This window comes from Podarcis bocagei (genome assembly GCF_964188305.1).
Source record: "Podarcis bocagei genome assembly, chromosome: 5".
NCBI classification, from domain to species: Eukaryota; Metazoa; Chordata; class Lepidosauria; order Squamata; family Lacertidae; genus Podarcis; species Podarcis bocagei.
The window spans coordinates 43,032,499-43,052,753 of record NC_138129.1 but is presented as its reverse complement, the minus strand read 5'-3'; the positions used below and the strand labels follow the sequence as shown (position 1 = coordinate 43,052,753).

The following is a 20,255-nucleotide window of genomic DNA, read 5'->3' as shown; positions in this document are numbered from 1 at the left end:
CCGACTAACTTCCCACTTACCTATATTGACTGTTGATTCTCATTCATTTTTAAACATCTTTCTCAAAGTTGAAAAACTGCAAATATTATGTTTCTTTCGGATGCACATGTTTCCAACCAAAAACGAGTCGTTTGCATCCATACATTGCAGTACAGTGGTACCTCGGGTTAAGAACTTAATTCATTCTGGAGGTCCGTTCTTAACCTGAAACTGTTCTTAACCTGAGGTACCATTTTAGCTAACGGGGCCTCCCACTGCCGCCACACGAGTTCTGTTCTCATCCTCATCCTCATCTCATCTTAACCCGAGGTACTATTTCTGGGTTAGTGGAGTCGGTAACCTAAAGCGTCTGTAACCCAAGGTACCACTGTATTGATACTTGGAAAATATAAACTAGCAGGTTAAGCAACTCTAAGCCATATGATTTAGAGTCAACACTGAAGCCTGCCAATGTAATTTTAGAGACAAGGATGAGAGCAAAAACAATGTCACTGCTTGATTAGTTCTGATACAGCCTTGTCTGAATGTATGTGTATGTGGAAACTGGGGAGAGTGCACTCTGCTTACATTATTACCTTCCATAGGGATGAACATATTAAATAAGTTTTGTTGGAAACGGCTTTCTTAGAGGGGAAGAACTTATCTTGAAAATGGTAGTGAGCAGTTCATCTGAAAACATCAAGGGCTATATAGTTATGTATATGAGAGGGGGGGACTTATTAAGCATGATGGGAGATGGTTTGGTGTTGTTTAGTCGTTTAGTCGTGTCCGACTCTTTGTGACCCCATGGACCAGAGCATGCCAGGCACTCCTGTCTTCCACTGCCTCCCGCAGTTTGGTCAGACGATGGTTTGGTAGTTCCAAGTAAATGTGTATGTTTGTCCTGGTGCAAGCTTTGGAGGAAAAAAACCCAGTTATGCAGTTTTCAGCATGGTTCAACCTAAGCTGCAGAAATTTCAGCTCTGGCGGATGCCTATTGGCTAGCACCCCCAGATTTGTACAAGGTGGCATAGATAGTTCAACATCTTAAAGCGGGGGCGGGGGGGAAGTAATCTTGACACTTATTTTATGGAGATGAGACTTGCACGCTTTTTGTGGCTAAAATGTGGTTAGAATACATTTTGAATGCTCTTTGAGAAGACAATGAATCTAAAATATATTGATCCTACATCAGAAATAAGCTTCCACTGAGTTCGATGGGACTTGGTCCAAAGTAACAATGTATAAGGTGGTGGTATCCAGAGAGCACTCTTTGTTGTGATGGCCAAATTGTACCAGGGTGACTTCCATTGTTAGATGAGTTAGGCTGCTATCCTAGCCTTGTTTTTGTGTATAGTTGAACTAGCCAAAGTCTTGTATGAGTTTCTTCATTCAGCTCCATGGCAATGAGAAGGAGAAAAGGACTCCTGTGAACTTTTAAAACTGATTCTGTGAGGAAATGAATCCTCATTGTGGCTTCATGCCCATTATTTTACTGCTCTTTAGAATTACAGGTTTGGAGCATTTCAGCCATCTCCTACAGCAACATTGTTCCCTAGAACTTGACAAAGATTGATTAAAACCTATTTAGTTTCTATTTTTTTCTTTACAAAAAAGGGGGGATCCCTTCCCTGGAATGACATCATATTTAGCTCATCGTTGGTCATCTTTACTGGACACAAATTTTACATTCCCATTATGGGGTAAGAAAATAGAACAATTGCTGTGTGGTTCTTGGCAATCAGCCAGACTTGTAAGTCTTCCTGAAAAGAGCTCAAGTCACCAGCATGTACAGTTTTGCTACTATGGTGCAAATCTTGTCTCTTGGCAGAGATGAGGAGCTTGGAAAGGTTAAGAGAGTTTATCATAAGATAAACTTGCATGCCATCCACAGCCAGCTCATCAGATACTTCCAGGGCTAGATTTATTAATCTCCTGTGCCCCATAGAATAAAGATATGTGATGTGACATCCATCAAATTATGCCCTCATGATAAAAAAGCAGTAATGGTCTTAGAAGTCGGCCCACTAGGCTGTCTTGGATGAACCATGCCCACTTTTCCTGTGCCCGATGACAGAAAAAGATGTTATATTCAAAAAGAGCAGAATTCAAGCCAAGGCTACAAAGAAAGCACCAGGGGTGCATTCCTAAGTCTTCCTTTGCAGCCATAGCTTGAATTTTAAAAGTATCTAATTCAATTCAGGATCACAAATGAAGGAACAATCTTCCTCTGCAATTTCAGTCAGGTGACTGACAGGTAGGCATCCCTTCTCATCTGCCCAAGTGGCCCATGGTGGATTGGCCTCTATGCATCTGACTCTTTAGCCAGATCCAGTTCCTCAACCCTAATATAAACACACTGGAACACCATACATTAGAATGATAGTTCCAGCTCTGGAAATTTTACACTGTCAATGGTCAGGCGGCCTGCAGTAGTAGTAATAGTGGTAGTATTTGTTCATTCATTATTTTTAATTAGGTCTCGTATCCCACACTTTATTATAAGGTCCCAAGCTGGGTTACAACAATGGAAATCTGTATTAAAACAATATTAAAATCAGTTAAAACAACTATATTTATATAGTTAAAAGGCTCCCTTCTCCCTCATTCCTTCTTTGGTTTTATTCAATAATTGAAATAGGCTCAACAGTTAATGGGGTGGCCATGTGTCCTACTTTACATAGGACAATCTTCTGTTTGAGGACATACTTTCTTGGGAGGACTATCCAGTCCAAGTTAAGTTAAAAACCATAAGGAGGAGGAGCTGCAAGGTCTTCAGCTTGCCCCTCAACTGTGAGGACCTGGGACAGCAGACTGAGCAGGCACATAAGGTCACCTGGGCACAGTCTTTCTGTAAATAGCATCTCTAAATAGCTGTACTTACTACATCTTTTTTTGTTTGTTTGTTATGAATTTATTCTTCTTTTTCAATGTGCAAGTGGCAATGCTTCAACAGAAAGGGGGGGCATCTACTAGATTTTATATGAAAGTGTATGACAGAATGTTCATTAAGATAATCCAATATAAGCACATTAGTGCTTTGTTTCTAAACGAACTTTCAAATTAATTTTGATTATATCCGGAGGATTTTGCAGGCAGCTTTCTTACACAATGGATGAAAAAAAGCCCAATAAAGTGGTATCTTAAGAAGCTAACAGAATCTTTTAAGTCATGATACCCACCGTCTCTAAGGCTCAGGGTAATTCCAAATAGGACACCGTGTAGAATTGCCATTTTGCCCAGCTTGGCTTCTGGATCCTCAGTTACATTCCTATCTGCACAGAGCGAGGTTTTCCCCCCGCCAAGCCTGCAAAGTCTCTAGGGGAGAAAAACAAGGAGAGAGAAATAAATGTAATAAAGCAGATTAACGTCTTCCACATTCTCCTCTTCCCACTGCCGGCACTGATGAGAGAGACTATCATTCACATAATGGGTTCATCTCTTCCTGCCAGTATTCCTTCCTGAGCTAATCCATCAAGCTCCATGGAAGAGCCGAAAGGAGAGGGGCAGCATCTCTGTGGGGGACATAGAGCTAGGTTCTCCCCACTCAGCCTCCACCAGAAACACCATTCCTTTGGTTTGCTCCAACCTCTCCGCTGACACCTCCACAAATCTGTGGTGATGTTAAAAATAATGCAGAGATGCTAGTACAGGATCAGGCAACCCTTTTTCCTGCTGAGGGCCACATTCTGTCAGGGGCACATGATTATTGTGGGTAGGGCCATGTAATGGGTATGAGTTACTCGTGCGTAAACTGGTGCCTTTCTTGGTTAATTTGCCTTGTTAAAACTTTCTGACTGCACAGCCTCTCCTCATGGTGGCTGCCTCAGTCACTGGCAGAATCCGTCAGTGGGCGTTTCTTGAACCTCTTCCAACATAAAAGTTGTTTGACACCCAGTCTCCTCCTCCTCTCACTGCGCGGGAGTCTTCTGCGCAGGGAAGGCGTGGGTAGCAGAGGACCTGGGCTCTCCTCACTGATGTCCAGTGAAGAGTCCTGGAGCCCTCTCTCCACTTCCCTATGTCTGCCTCCCTTTATCCCCGGTGTTGCGCTGATTGGCTTCCCCCTCTACTGAGCTGTTTCTCCCCCTGCTGCTGGGTCCTTCGCCAGCATAATCTGGGAGCCTCCCCTTCGCCTCTCGCTCCGATGTCAGTTCCCTGACAGGCCAGAACAGGCCAGACCAAAAAAATGAGTGGGGTCACCCCCTTTTCTCCCTTTTTTTCTGGCACCTCTTTCTCTCTCTCTCTCACTTTCTGACATCCTCTCTTTCTGTCCTGTCTCTCTGCACAGCAGGCTGTTGGTGGAGGGAAAGCTTTCTCTTCCCAGAGGTCTAAACTAATACCTTGCAGAGGGCTTTTTTGAAATTGACTTAAGGGCTCTAGAAAATTTGTCTGGAGGCCACATGCATCCCTGTGCTGGTGGATGCTGCATCCCTCAGTCCCGTCCCCCCCCCCAGAGCAGAGCCATGAGAGTGGGCAGGAGGCAGCCTACACGGGTAACAGCATCATACCACAGTTGCTGTGCTCCTCCAACTCAACAGAGAGATGCAAAGTGATGCACAAAGGATAGGTCACACCGCTGTCTCTTGCTCAGCGCTGGGCTCTTCCTTCTTCCTCTTCATCTTGCAGAAGCCATGGAGCCCACAGAAGCAAGCAAAGGTGAACTGGGGCATCCCCTGGGACAGGAAAAGGACAGGAGCATCCAAGGAAATCTAGACAAAGTAAGGTGAGAGAAGAGAAAAGCTTGCATTTCTTTCCCAGGTTTCCAACAGAACATCTCTTACTTTCACTTTAGAGCAGCGTTCCAAATGCTCAGTGCATTAGAGAACAGCCGGTTTTCCACCTAGAATGAATCTCGGCTCCCCCACCTAAAACCTCTACATATTGGGGGGGGGGGAGACCGGGGACCGAGCTCAGTGGTGAGGCATATGCTTTGCAAGCAAAAGGTCCAAAGGTTCAGTCCTTAGCATCTCCAGTTGAACATCTTTCCCTGAGACCCTGCAAACAACCAGAGAATATCGTCCTGCACCAGATGGGCAAGGCCTCACCTGGCTGGTAGAAGACAGCACCCTATGTTCCTTGAACATGGATAGCTGCTGCCATCCACAATCAGATTCAATCAGTGGTGGACCTACATTTGGGGGGCCCTGAAGTTTAAACTGTTATGGGGGAGCCCTTTGCAACCAGCAATGAGGTCTGGGTAACCACTGCTATCTTCTTAATTGGGTTATTCTACAACACATCACCACGTTTTTTAAAAAAATAAACTACTACATCTCAGTTTTTCATTAAAATTGCCATACTGGATTATCTCATGTCAAAGTCACTGGTGTGAACAAAAATTTCCTATGTCTTATAGTTTGCGTTATTGGAGGGAGGGGATGAAAATTAGGGAAATGTTACATATATGCATGATGCACTTTTTAAAGCAAATTTTTAAAGCCATGTGGACTAAGGTCGCTTCTGGGGCTTCTCTGGGATTAGGGTCCTGAAGCTTAAGCTTCATTAGTTTCATAGTAGATCCACCCCTGGATTCAATCCACGATTCCTCCCCCCAATATATAGTTTTGACACTCCCCACTTTTTTGTTGTTTTGTTCCCAACAAATGCCACCAGAAACTCATCTTTGAAAAAGCTGTTTCGTAAATATTATGTGGAAAGGATTTCTATTGCAAACACTTCAATATGAAATGCACACTGTAGCTGGGTTTGCCAGAGGCACCCCCCGCCCCTTGCACACCTGAAACCACATATGCCTTTCATGAATACACAGTTTAGGTATGGGTCGCCTCGCATCTCTCACATTAGAAATTAAGCACTGGGTGGCTGCCCCTCATCTCCATCATTCCACCTCATTGTTTCTGACTATGGTCCAGTGACTCACATGTTATCTTTGTGGTATGGTTGTTGCTGCAAAGCCACCTACCCACTTCTGGCTTCCATTTGGCATCAGTAATGTATGGATGTTCTAATTGTTCACCTTTCCTACACCAGCGTGGCTAGCTGAGGCGGCAGAGTACAGCTTCATCACTGTAGGTTTGAGCCCCACAATGGGCATGAAGAATTGCTATCATGAATTTGGTACGTATTGACTCATTCATCCCTTCATTCACACCTTTTATATCCCAGCCTTTCTCGCAAACTATCTCAAGGCAGGTCACACTCAAATAAAAGATGCAATGAAACCAGTCAATAAAACAATAACATCACCTCAAAAGATAGGTGGAGCAATGAGTGTAAAGGTTACCTTTGTAAAGGAGGCTAAATTCGACATACACGTACATCCCCCGAGCTATTTTTCAGCTGGAACTTGGTGGAACTCAGTCCTGGCATCTCTCAGGTGGGCACCATTGCCATTATAAGAGAACAAAGGAGGCTGTTCATAGTCAGTTCTGGCACCTCTTTTTCTAGAAAAATAACACAGCACACCCCCCCTCCCAACTCTCAATCCTCCATTCAGGCAAGCAAAAGGCATAATCATGAATCAATGTTAAGCAACGGCTTGGAGGCCAACTTAACTACGAAGAATATGAACTAAGCGACAGCTTTTAAGATTGGCCTTATTGCAGAGCAATGTGAAGCAATGTGGGCACCAGTCATTTCCCTCACTCCATCTCTGCGATGTTGTTTTTAAAATGAGGTTTCATCTTAAGATGAAAAGATGTCTAGGGCCTGAACTTCTCGTTGGGGATCATAGAGACTCCAGCAAAGCCCTAACAATTCTTTTCTTTGCACAAAGCTTGTGAAGTAAAATCAAACATACGGAGTCCAAATGACTTTTTTCTTCTCCCCGCTAGCCCCCCTGCCACCATTCGCACTCCTACCCCCACCGAATCACAGCATTCCAATCTGCGAATTACCTCAGCCAAATGAAAAAGAAAAGGCGAAAGCCAAAATCCCCGGTTTGCGATGGTTGCTCTTCAATAGCTCGGCTAGGACTCAGGGCATGATTAAGCCCTCCAAGGTTACAGGGAATATTTGACTGACCTTCTAACTTCAAACACAGCCGCTCGGCATTCATTAAATAACCCTTCAGCACCTCAGAACAGTCAGTTCCACATGGCAATAAAAATTGCATCCCTCCCATCCTGTAACCTGGGAACCAGAGGAGGCTGGCTTTATCCTTTCTGTTTCAGCCTGACCTTGTCTTTGCAGTGACAGGCCCTGCCTTCAGCACAAAGCAGTCCCTGTGCAGATAAGCAAGACAAATGCACACCTCCCATTGAACTCACTTATTCAGCTGCACGCTCACCACCCCCACCCTCAGTTTCATTTGACAGGTTTTGGTATACCTGTCTGCCAGACACCTAGTTTAAATAAGGCCCCTGATGCTTCCTCTGAGACTCACAAAGCAATGACTAGGGACTCCTTAATGAGTCTTCCTGTCTGCAGGGTTTGTGAGCGGACCGCCAGCTCTGTGCCTCTCTCAGCTGCTTATATTGCATGCGTGCAAAAGAGTTTTCTGAGGTAATGGCCAGGAGAGAGCCAGTTCTACTAAATGAAGCTGTTGCAAGGCTAGTTATGCAGCCACAAAAGTGAACTCATTCTTTGCTTTCAGCCTGCAATTTTGCTGTCAATCCTCTCTAGGTAAATGGCATTGTCAGAAAGTGTTAGAATAAGGCTTAGTGGACACCAGATTCCATTAAAGGAAGGCAAAGGAAATAGGAAAAAGGAAACCCACTTTCTATGGACATCCTTAAATTTTCAGCTTCTGTGTTTATATTCCCCCCCTCCCTCAGGTTTTCATGTTAAAAACAAAAACAATTGCTAAAAGCAAAGTAGAGGAATAAAATGAATGCCCAAAATCACAAATGACCAGAAAAATCAGTTTCTAAGCCATTTTCTTTATTTTCTTAAGTTTTTTATTGCATATTTTGAATACATAGCATAATACACTCAGGAAGAAAGTGTGTCACATACTGTTTTTTATTGTGTTCTGAAATGGTTTCAAAACTTCTTTTACTATAAATGTCTGCAAAGCATAACACTGTTTAAAAGAGGGCATAAGATCTCGATTTTTAAAAAACAAAAGTAAAAATACTTGAAAATGTCATGTTTGCACCTGCAATATCAGGCACTCTCCATCTGGTCTTCATCTCCTTATTTGACAGTCTGAAGGGCTGTGGTGGATTTCAAGTTGTCCATGGCCTACAATACGCACCTGCTGTTAATAAATATATAATTTAAAGTACATGTGTATCAAGTGTCATAAGAGAGCACAACTCATCAGAACTGGGTGGCACGTAAATGATGCAAACAAATTGCTTCCACTGGGCTCAGTGCTAATGTGTCCTGCTAAATAATTTTGGAAGCTTTGGTTTCCAAAGTTAATATATTTTTCAACTAAGTATTCAGGATAGATGCCCTGCTGCTTTTGGATTTGAAAGAGGAAAAGTATTTTTATTTTATGCATTTGCTTTCCCCAGCTTAATGTGGCTTTCCACTTTTACCTGAGCACCTAAAACTATTTTCTTCGTAGGCTCATTAAATAGTGCTAGTAGAACACTGTGATCTGGTGTGAGAGAGTAGGTTGGATGAAGAGACTTATTTTATTTTATTTTATTTATTCCCTCCCTCCCTCCTTCCAGGGTGTGTTACAGCATTAAAAACAATTTAAAAAACAATTTAAAACAACTTACAGCTCCTGTTTTGGAGCAGGTGGGTGGATTGGATCACCTTCTGGTCCCTTCCAACTCTATGACATATAGAAAATAATTATTTTTTTTTAAAAATACATTGTCATGGTTCTTTAAAAAAAAAAAAAAGATTAAGATCAAAAGGATTGTGCATAACCTGATGTGGAAATGTGATGAACTGGACTCAAAATGAGAAAAATGAAAAACAGAACAACACAAAATGGACAAATTTGTCACTCTCTACTCAAGGCAACTCACTAAAAAAGTAATCAATAAAACAATCAAAATATAAATATAAGATTGGGAACGTACATATGAGAGGTCAAGTTAATTAAATGTACTTAGATGAATTGCCTTCATTGCCATTCATTGGGGCCAATGGATTGCTCAGGTGAACCTTTGTAAGTAAGCTGTTCCTCAACCTGAGCACCACAACTGATGGACCTCTCTTTTGTGTCCGCCTGCTACTCTACAGTGCAATGGAATTCTTGGGCAGGTTCTCACAAGAAGTGGCAAATCTGAAGATACTCTGGTATCAGGTGATTTAAGGCTTTAAAGTTCTTAGGCTGTACCTTGAATTGGTAAGAAGTGTAGTTGATACACAATCATATATATATATATGTCAGTCACTTATCTTGCCCAAGGCAACCCAAAGCTATAAGGAAAGAGAAATACATTAAAAGCATCCCACCCAAGTTATATGCACCAATCTTCCAATCCCTGCAAACATCCTAGTGGCAACTTTCTGGACCAATTCAAGTTTCGGAAATGTCTTCAAGATCAGCCCCATGTAGAGCTCCTTAACAGTAGTCCAACATCATGGTCGAAAGGGAAGCCATGGCAAAGACAATAATCTGCTTACATTGTAGCATGAGATTGCCTGCTAATGGGATGGAGTATACCAAAGTACCTGAGGTACATTTGCTTGCTGGAAGACCTGGGTGGTCTGAATGACAAGAGCCCCAATTCCATTAGGGAGCTATTGATGTATTTAGGAAAGCTTGTAGCATGGAGCCTTTTAAAACTGACCCTCCACTTTCCATTCAGGGGGCAGACAATGATGAACGAGCCTGGAAGAACAGAGGCAGCACAGCTGAGTCAAATGCTCCTGTTCTTCTTGAAAATGGAGAAAAGGGATCTTTTAAGGAGTGAGGAATAATTAAAAAATAAATGAACTAGCGCTAGTGGAGTGACAGATGCCCTACTTGATTTGCAAAATCCAAGCATGTTTCATGGCCCTGTTCTGCCCTTTCTATTCAAGGGAGAGGATCCTTTGAATAGAACCCTCTGCAGCCAAGAAAATGTGGTGAGCATTAAAAATGTAAAGCCAAAGAATTCTCTTTAGTCATTTGCTTAACCTCAGACTGTGTTTGTCACTGTCAGAGTGATGAATTGGGAGCTGTCTGAAATCAGCATGCTCACTTTAATAATGTCACTTTCCCTGAGCTCTAATAAATGTCTTTCTGAACCAGCTGGACAGAACCAATTCCTTAGACCAACAATTACCGATTTCACCAGGTTTTTGCTCTTCTTAACAGTTAGGGCCCTGCTGCTGAAATTGGAAATCTTTATCCATTTTCACACATTCTCCCAGCCACGAAGAAAGGAAGAGATCCAGTTTGTTAAAGCCCTACACAAGGAATTAGAGGGAAATTGTCCCATGGAAAGAGCAAGGAAATTGACTGATTTTTAATTCTCATTTCGACCACCGACACAAAAAATGTATATTGGTAAGGGAACTATTCTTCTCTTGGAGTATGCCTTCTTAGGGCATATCTAATATGTGTCCAGGAAAAGTGCAGGAGCAAACATTAGAATATAAATGGACTCCTTCAAAGGAGCCTGCTCTGACCAAATCATGGGTAACAGTCATACAGGCAGAGGATGATGTCATGACCACATATTTAGTCCTGATCACATGAGTGCATCAATCTCTCTAAGATCTGCACTGAAAGGATTAGACTAGCCAGCCATCAAATCTTCAACCACAGAAATGATTGTTTTGTATCAGGTGATTACAGGCCTGTATAATTTAAGGGTGCATCTCTATGCCTGGATGCCATTTAAAAAATCCAGGAATGTGAGGTTGTTGCTACATAACATTAGACCACCATTTAAAATAAAGAATGATTTAATGAGCACATAGACTTTTGTTCCTGTCCTGCTCTTCACAAGCCAGAGTCACGATTGACACAGTGTGCAAACCTGGGCTGAGGGTTTGTTTGGAGAGAAGGAAATGATAAGCCTACATAGGCCCATGGGCTTGTTTCCTCACCTGGCATGTGAACTGGGTCTATAAACCTGCATGTTTGAACTGCCAAGCAATAAAGGAAACACAAGACAAACTTTAGCTGTATCAACATTTGACCAAGAAAATTGCAGACAAAATGGGCACAGTACTATCTTACACTGAGTCAGACTATTGGGTCTATCTAGCTCAGCCTTGTCTATTCTGAATGGCATTGTCTATACTGATTCTCCAGGATTTCCATCAGGAATTCCCCTCAGCCTTACCTGGAGGAAACAGAAACTGAACTTGGGACTTGGGGCATGAAAAATATGTGGTGTGCCACTGAGATACAGCACCTCCTCCAGGACTCAGTTGTTGAATATTAACCAAGAAAGTCAAGTGATAGTGAGATGTTAGGCACCTCTAGAACTGTGGTAGATTCTACTGCAAGAAAGAGCATGTGCTCCCTTAGATGGCTATTCATAATAAAAAGTATACAAAGTTAAGGTAAAGGTAAAGGGACCCCTGACCGACTCTGGGGTTGCTGCGCTCATCTCGCTTTATTGGCCAAAGGAGCGGGCGTACAGCTTCCGGGTCATGTGGCCAGCATGACTAAGCTGCTTCTGGAGAACCAGAGCAGCACACGGAAATGCCGTTTACCTTCCCGCCGGAGCGGTACCTATTTATCTACTTGCACTTTGACGTGCTTTCAAACTGCTAGGTTGGCAGGAGCAGGGACCGAGCAATGGGAGCTCACCCCGTCGCGGGGATTCGAACCGCCAACCTTCTGATTGGCAGCTCCTAGGCTCTGTGGTTTAATCCACAGTGCCACCCGCGTCCCAAAAAGTTAAGGTACTTAGATGCAATTTATCATCATCATCATCATTATTATTGCCAGCTGCAACTTGCCTGAGTTGAAATTGTACTGATTTGTTTCCCTACCCCACCCCTGATGAGTACAGTTAAATGGAAAAGGGGTAAAGAAAAATAAATTCCCTATTCAGTGTAATAATAGGAGTGGTTTTATTAGTTGCCATTTTAGTCTGCTGGTTATTTATGTATCACATTTTATGGTTTGATTGCCATGTAACTCACCCTAGGACCTTTTGGTGAAGGGCAGATAATAAATAAATATTTGTGACGCAGGAGACCCAGCCTCTCAGGTATCCAGTGGCCCTAAAAAAGCTTTCACAACCAAACCACCTTGATCCTATTCAGTCTGAAATAGGGAGCAGAGGATAGAACATTGTACTATCCGAGTTAGGGCGAGTGGGTCCAACCACTAAGGGAAGCAGGGCTCCTGCACTTTAAACATGCGTGTAGAAGAGGGAAATCCAACAGCTGTAGCAATAAAAGCTACACCTGTTGAAATCCCCTCTTGTAAACAAGTCTTCGAGGTATAGGAGCCCAGCTTCCTTTTGTGTCTGGACACGCTTGCAGGGATAGTGGTTTGCGGGCTAGAACAATGGGGGAGACCCTCTCGGTCTAATTTTGCCGCTCTGGATCATTGCAATGATAACATGAGATAACTCCTACATATGCTGCTCTGAGCTCCTTCAAGGAAGGCTACAGTGCTAACATTTTCTCCCCTTCAGCATTCTTTTACCCCGACCCTCCTATTCTTAATTTCTATTTCCCATTCTTTTCCTGACCTTCTTGTATTAACCACCAGCCTAAGAAATACACACACATATCACAAAAGGACATACCACCCACCTCTTGCATTAAAAAAAAGCCTTAAAAAGAAATAAACTCAATTAGCAAAGGGAAGCACTGGCTCTTTAAAAGGAAATAATGGTGCCTATACAGCTGGCGTTTCAGGTTGCAGTGTTTGCAGAGAACCACTAATTAAAACATTGCTTCTGTAAAGTATGCTGATCCCATTGATTCCAATCCCAACCCCAACCCCCCTCAGCCTTCATATACACACAGTTAATTTGCTGCTAGGAAAGCAAAGTCGCAAGGGTCCTCATTATAAAAATTTCACTGGCTGCAGCTAATGGTTGTAATTAATAGGTGCAATAAATTTCAAATGGCCAGCCAGGGTGTTCATTAGTTTCAGCCTGAGTCAGCACCAGTGGGGTAGCCTGTTACTTAATAACCCATTTTCTAACTAACTGAAAGGGAGGGTGGGGAGGGTTCGACCCACCCGGCTATGGTTCAACACAACCAGAATTCTCTCGTCTCACTTGCCAAAAAGAGACAGAGCTGAGTAAATCATTTGCAGAGAACAATCTCCATTTGGACACACCTGCTTGCCCCAGTTGTGTAAGAATGAGGCAGGGCAATCCAGATTGTATGTTAGCCAACAGGCCAATGTACACAGCCACCTGCAACAATTTGGCCAGATCACTTAAAAACACACACACACAAGAAAAAAAATCCAGTGTATCATTAGTTACAACTAGGGACAGCACAGTTGTTAACTGTCAGCTTCAAGGAGGTAAAAATAAAAGCCTGACATGCTTGAGATATTGCTGAGCATAAGGAAGTTGGTTAATGTAGTGTATCTACTAGCTACATTTTCAAACAACAGACATCTGCTTCCGTGTTAAGCAGCAAAGTACATCACTATTGTGATTAGGTTTCCTGTAGGAGCAGGGCTCCTGTATCTTTAATACTTATGCAGGAGTTACGTTTTGGGACCTCTGCGAGCATAAGTGAAATCATGTAAAGTGAGGAGTACTTTCCAAATGCCCTCTCTGCCACTCTCTTCCATCCATACCAAAAATGCCGTATCCAAAAATATCCACAACTAGAATTGAAGGAGGCTGGAGGATGTATGGGAAAGTGATGACGACAACGCTGCCCCGCATGTCAGCTGTTAGAGGGAAGGCTGAGCAGCTTAAACAAAGGCCCGCTGCACCTCCAGTCTCTTCAAGATTTCCTCCGCCTTCGCTGATGTCCTCTTTGGGCTCTGGGGAGGGTCACCTCACGAGCCACAAGGACTCTCTAGCTCTCACCCACCATTTCCTGGTTTGAATTGAATTATTTAATTATTCCCCGGTGTTTGTGCATGTTATGCTGTTGTGCACAAGTCAATTGTGCATAAGTGGGGGGGGGAGTATGCAATAAATAACAAAGTGGGCCCGGCAACAACATGTTGCGCTGTGGAGTCCTGCTGTTCCAGCTGGTGTGGCCACTCACCCCTGCCCAAGGGAATGCAACCCTTGTCGGAAAATAAAGGTTCTCTAGCCCTGCTTTCCTGAGAGATTTCGAGAGCAATGTCCAGTACAGTGGTACCTCGGGTTACAGACGCTTCAGATTACAGACTCCGCTAACCCAGAAATAGTACCTCGGGTTAAGAACCTTACCTCAGGATGAGAACAGAAATCGCACAGCGGCAGCAGGAAGCTCCATTAGCTGAAGTGGTACCACAGGTTAAGAACGGACCTCCAGAACAAATTAAGTTCTTAACCTGAGGTACCACTGTATACAGGTTGTGAGACAGGACCCCTGTTTGGAGGAGACACTAAATGTGGGGTCTCCCCTGGTTCATTTTTTTAGCTTCACTAGACCAGCTCTTCCATAGAGGCCCAAACAGACTTGCTAATTATACACGTGCTCATTCATATGGCTTATAAGGCACCAGCGAGAGGCACAGCTGGCCCTCCCATGATGCAAAGGGTGGTGGTCACCTCAGGTGGCAGATCTGGGGCCAAGGAACATGCTGCTTGCCACCACACACACACAGGAGAGGCGGTGGTGTGGAGCACCCACAGAGGAGGAGGCAGCGGCATGTTGTGCTTGCAAGGGAGGTGGGGCTCAAGCAGCAAGCTGCCCTTTCCTTGGTGGAAAGATCAATATACAGACTAATGAGAGCACCTTCCAACAGAGAGTTAAGCTAAGGTTACCAGATTTTTTTCAGTGAATCCAGGGACACTTTTCAACTTCAATGGATTTTGTATGGGGACTGATTTGTAAATCTGGGGACTGTCCCTGGGAAACGGGGACGTCTGGTAACCTTAAGATAAGCCCACCCTGCCTCATTTTGCTGCTTTAAGCTCTTTTTCTCAGTTGAGCTTCACCCCCCCCCTTTCAACAGTGGCATTGCCACTTACTGCTAAAACACCATCTGAACGCCCAGTGGGGAAGATGGCGGGTAGCAGTGGCGCTACCACTGCAGAAAAATACTGTGCAGTCGTGGCTGTGAGGGAATGAGAGGCACCTCCAGCAACACCATGCAGGTGCCCCTAAAGCCTTGTGCCAGCTCTGAGAGTGCTGGACTAGATTGCATCTGGATCTGATCCAGCAGGACTTTTTGATATACTTATGGTTTGGGTACAATTTGGGGGCAATGGCTCACGTATTCCATTAAGGTTCCCCTCCCTTCCCCCCTATAATTTCAACCATTAGATGACATTGTCACACTAATTTACCCATCCTATTGACAAAGCCCTACACAAAACGAAACACTTTCTCTTGCCGTCCTTGCCGTCCGATGGGAGCATTGCAGGAACAGAGTGCTTCTTTTGGTATCTGCTTTGCTAAAAGGAAAATCAATAGCATAAAGAAGAGCGACACAAAGTGTGAGGGACAAAGATCTAACCTACATTACAAAAACTTGGTGATAAATTTGTTCAGAGCCTCTCTGCTAAACAAACGAATATTTATTGGGGACAGCCTCACTTACTCTTTCTTGAATCTGTTGATATACGAATATAAAAATTTGCTCTTACAAACAATTGCCTGTCTCCTGTGTCTGGAATATAAAAAAGGATGTTGGGCGCTCAATATTTAATTAAACAGAGAAACAAATTATCCCTGTCTCTTAGATTAGCAGGAGAAGCATTACAATTACAAGCAATTAGAATACGCAGTCCAGACCTTCTGCCATCTGAGATGGGGCTGTCTAAGGTGGAACTATATGCAGTCCTGCAACCACTCAGCAACACTGCTCAATTCCGATTCTATTGTCCCTGTATGCTTAGCATGTTGTTTCTAAAATCAATATCTCGCTTGGCTGTTACAGAGATCACCAGATTATCAGTTTAGTTCATTGTCTGCTTTACAAGGGTTTTGTGAGTCCTGCTTAGTGCTAGACACAGATTCAGCTAATATATTCCCCCACTCCCACCCCAAAGAGAAGATCTTCTTTTCTTCTCTGTTCCAGCCAGGATTGCTACTTATTTACTGGCCACTGCTCCTGTGCATTTAACAGCACCTTCATCAGCAGACATGAAACACCAATAATACATGTCTGATGGTCATGAAAAGCTTCACCTACTGAAAGGCAGCTAGCTGCCTTTAAAGACATAAGAGTTGGCCAAGTGGGTCATTTTCCTAGCCAGCTGTCAAGCCCCAGAATACACACTGTACAGAGTTCTAGGGTGCTTCTAGATAACCTAGTTGTTGAGCATTCATTCTGATTGGTTTGTGGAGAGGCTTGATGACATTGCGACAAAGCAAAAGTTGCCACACACTTTCCACTGCATTTCCCCATCCCTTCCCTTACTGCAGAGTCCTTTGGGGAAGCAAGTTTGTTCTACAGGAGCTCTAAACCAGCTTTAATTACACAACCTGAATTTGCTGGTATGTGGTTGTCATTATTTTGGGATGGGATTCAGTCTGGAAGTGCCCCTTTGATCCTCATAAAAGGATTACTGTCCCTATGGATTCTATCATCATCATCATCATCATTTTAATGGACTGTACTGGCTACCTCTTCCAGATGAACTAACTTGGCGATCAGAAAGTAGCAGAAGTGAGCAAGTGCCACACAGGGAAGGTTGAGGGTTTGAGAAGAGCTGCTCCTCAATCCTTTTCAGTAATGTTGACCATTTAAAAGTCTGGCCTTCAAAAGCTCCTGGGCCCCAGATGCAGCTGCCCTGATCATTAAGAGATACAATTGGGGGGCGGAAAAAGCGAAAACAGGCCTGTACATTCCATAGGGGTTTTGTTCCAATTCAGGCTCGGCTAAAGGCAAAGGGGATTTTGCTCATTACTTTCCCAGCACAAGAAAACATTTTGGTTTGCAACAAAGAAGCTGGTTAAATGGGTTCTTTATCCCCCTCCATCCCTTTTCCTATTATTGCTAGTTAATTAGGCACTGGCCATCCAAGTCCCCTTCATTCACCGCGACGAGAAATACAATCAGAAAAGCAGGTGTGTGGTATGACCTTTGCAGTTGGCACTGCAGCACACAAAGGGAGTGTCTGCCATAGGAGCAGAGGCGCATTTTCTAGGGTGGTCGTGTTAGAAAGAAGTCTCAGATATCATACGCCTAGATATAAAGGAGTAGGAGGTGGAGGAAGACCTCCATCCACCCACTTTTCAAAATAACCTATCCATACACAAATACACAACTACCCAGTCACTCAGTGATAAGATTGGCAGCTGTTTACAGTAAGCAACATGTGCTTCTCAGAGGCACTAACCACAGCTGGATTGCCAACTGACCAGAAAACCCCAAACTGGCTTAGTCTGCCACATTTGCTTTTATTAGCTGCTTGATCTGCAAAAATTAGCAGGTGGAACTTTTTATAGCCCAGAGGAAAGTGTTATCGGCTGCTCCTGTCTGCAGAAATCAGCAGGTGATTTTTTATATATATAACAGCATGTAGATAAATATTATCACCTGCTGGTGTTTGGACACTCAACGGCTGCCAAAGGCACAGCTAGGGAAGCTGGTTGAGAAGCTGATAAGAACATGCTAAAATGCCCAGATTTTGGCATATCAGGCTCTCCAAATGTACCCGTGAAGTGGCTCTCTCCAACAATATGCTATCAAAATTCAGCTGATTGCCTTTTTGGCAGAGTATGCTTAAAAGCAACAATCCTTCTTAAGCAGAGGGAGATCCGTTGTACTCAGTGGGACATAAGAAACATGTTTAGGACTCTGCTGTGAGAATGTCATCAGAAATCAGAACTCCACATGTATGTTTGTACCCAGGAATTTGGCACCACATACATATTAAGGAGGAGGGCTTTTTATGTGGCTGGTATGCACTTTTAAAAGGAAGCAGTCTTCATTTGCAGATTCCCTAGTGGCAGGAAATCCATGTCTTCCGGAGTGCTGGTCAAAAAATTATTGTAACTGTGCTGTGGGCTGAAAAGTCAAACTTTTCGATTTCTTAGCTTCCCTCAGCTGTTGGCTGGGACACCTGTGGAACCTGACTGTGAGAAAGTGTCTCTAATTACCTGGTAGCTGCTCTCGGCGTGCCTAGTTAACTACCATCACTTGGCGTATCTTTCATGGAAATGGCTCTGCATTCTGCTCAGAGCATTTATTATGATGGGCTTTTTGCGAGGCAATGGAATCTTTGGGCCCTGGGTATGAAAGCAGAGGTTTGGTGTGTGTTTTTCTTAAAAAAGGAAACATCTCACAACAGCTGTATCCTGAGCACTGCAGTGGCTGTTCAGACCTCTGGATGGAAAGAAGAAGCCCAGAAGTATAGAGACCAGTCCCTTCACCTCTGTACATTCATTTGCTAAGTATTCCTTGCCACATTCACCCAGCTAAGCCTCGCCTATACCCTAGCCTCTTTTTCATTCACCGTTGGTTACAAATAAATATGGATGTTTGGTTTTATTAAACGAAGGAGGGATAGCATTAAGGGATCTGTATTTCACACAGCTTTGCTGAGGTGCCCAAGAAAGTGGATTATTCCTCTGTGTAGCCCATGGCTTTTAGCCCTACATGAGTTATGAAAAGCAATCACATAGGAATAAAAAGCCATAGACCACAGCAGAGGGCTTAAGGAGGATAAGCGGAACGACTTTAGAAAAATACAAAAGAAGGGGATGAAAAGGGGCCACCTTGACTGTGTCTCCAGTGTTCCACATTACAGAGGCATTCCAGGAAATGCTACCTTGGCTAGTCATGTCCTCAGTAATTGATCCACTTTGATAGTTTCCAGTCTACTCTAAGCTCAGCCCTAATGAAATTTCCTTTGTCTGTTTGCGCTCATCTCTTGAGATAAGCTTTTAGTGGCCTCATCCTGCTTTTGCAGAGCAGGAGATATCTTAGAATGAGTCTCAATAAATTCAAAAGTGAAATCCACAAGTTCCTGATTGCTCCAGCAAGCCTCCCAGGCACATGTGGAGCCAGATAGCACAGCCCATATAAAAGTATCCAGCACTGCTAGGATTTGGCTAAAGGATCAGCAGAGCATGTTGACTGCTAGACACTTGGGAAACTGGCTGTACTTTGAAGAACTTCTGAAAATAATGATGCACTCCAAGCTCTCCTGAAAGAAGAGGAGTAAAATGGATTTGACAAAGATCATATAGCGCAAGTCTCTAGGATTGAGCCCAGATATTTTCACTGGATGAATTAAATTTGAAATCAACCTTCAAATCTTTTTGTATTCACCTCAGATTCTCCAAATCAATTCAAAAATCTCTCTTAAGAATTTTAAAGTTTACATTTTAAACATTTGCACGTATAATCATGTATAATTTGCTTGATCGTTGCCCCTTTCATGAAACATCACTGCAAGGGATCTGTTTGCTAACCATGACACAAAGGGAAGAGGAACTGCCAAGCCTCTGAAAGAGCCAGCTCTCAAAGTATTATATGACAAATAGCCCCCAAACCAGTCACAGCTGGCTACATTTGAGTAACATTGCACCATGCTGCACAGTGAAATCAGGATATGCCAAATTGAGTTTGAAAATTTACTGTAGCCCAATTGTTCTGCATTTGTATTTTTCCTACAAGACACGGTGAGGCAAGCAAGGCCAATTTCAGATATGCACTCCCTATGCTCACAACTATAGGTTTTATGTGTATGATGCTCAGCGGCTCATGCAGAGGCGCACAACTGCTGGCAATTTTCTGTAAGATACGGAAAGATAATACATCAGTGAAAAAGAAGCCACTTGCCATTCTTTCAGCAGTGAATTATTTTCCAGCATTTTCCCACAAGCATGCATTTCAAATGCCCCTTTGTAGGCATGGCAGGCAGCAGGCATATAAGAAAAACACAACTTTGAATACAAGTCCACAACTTGAGTTGTTTGCACAAATATGCAATGCTGCCTTTCAGCCTGAAATGTGTCCTCTGTGAATGTTATGCAAGTCAGAAAGGGAGAGGGAAATACTTTTTTTAAACCAAATGTACATTTTCCAGTCAATGTAGGTTTTAATTCCATTTACAGACACAAGAAATGCGAGACCTGATTTAAGCATCACTCATGAAAATGGCCCGAAATGAATGAATGCCAGCCTGTGGAGCTCTGAAAGGTGTACAAAACAAGACTCTCTCTCTCTTTTTGTAGTTCCCAGACAAAAGGGATAAAAAGAGTTGCACTGAGTGTACGATTTCCGCCTCCCGCGTTTCAGGTGGATGGTCTCTCTCCTCAGCTGCCTTTTCAAAGGAACCTCTCTCGGTGCTTAGGCCGGGGAAACTACAAAAAGAAAGAAGGGCTCTTGGAATAAGGAAAATGCTTTAATTAGAGAAGAACAAAAT

At 43.3% G+C, this 20,255-nt stretch overlaps 1 protein-coding gene across 11 annotated transcripts in view; it reads right to left on the bottom strand.

Annotated features, from left to right (window-relative positions):
- The window catches only part of BLACAT1 (BLACAT1 overlapping LEMD1 locus), an 81,702-nt gene that overhangs the window by 2,717 nt on the left and 58,730 nt on the right, over positions 1 to 20,255 (bottom strand). For 4 of the 11 annotated variants that reach the window (XM_081193597.1, XM_081193599.1, XM_081193594.1 and 1 more), the window contains exons 2-3: positions 4,488 to 4,688; positions 3,162 to 3,297 (exon numbers count right to left, since the gene is read on the bottom strand). In XM_081193597.1, the coding sequence (XP_081049723.1) occupies positions 4,548 to 4,649 (102 nt within the window). In that variant the 5' untranslated portion in view covers positions 4,650 to 4,688 and the 3' untranslated portion in view covers positions 3,162 to 3,297; positions 4,488 to 4,547. The other 7 variants (XR_014008016.1, XR_014008017.1, XM_081193595.1 and 4 more) reach the window with 6 other exon arrangements.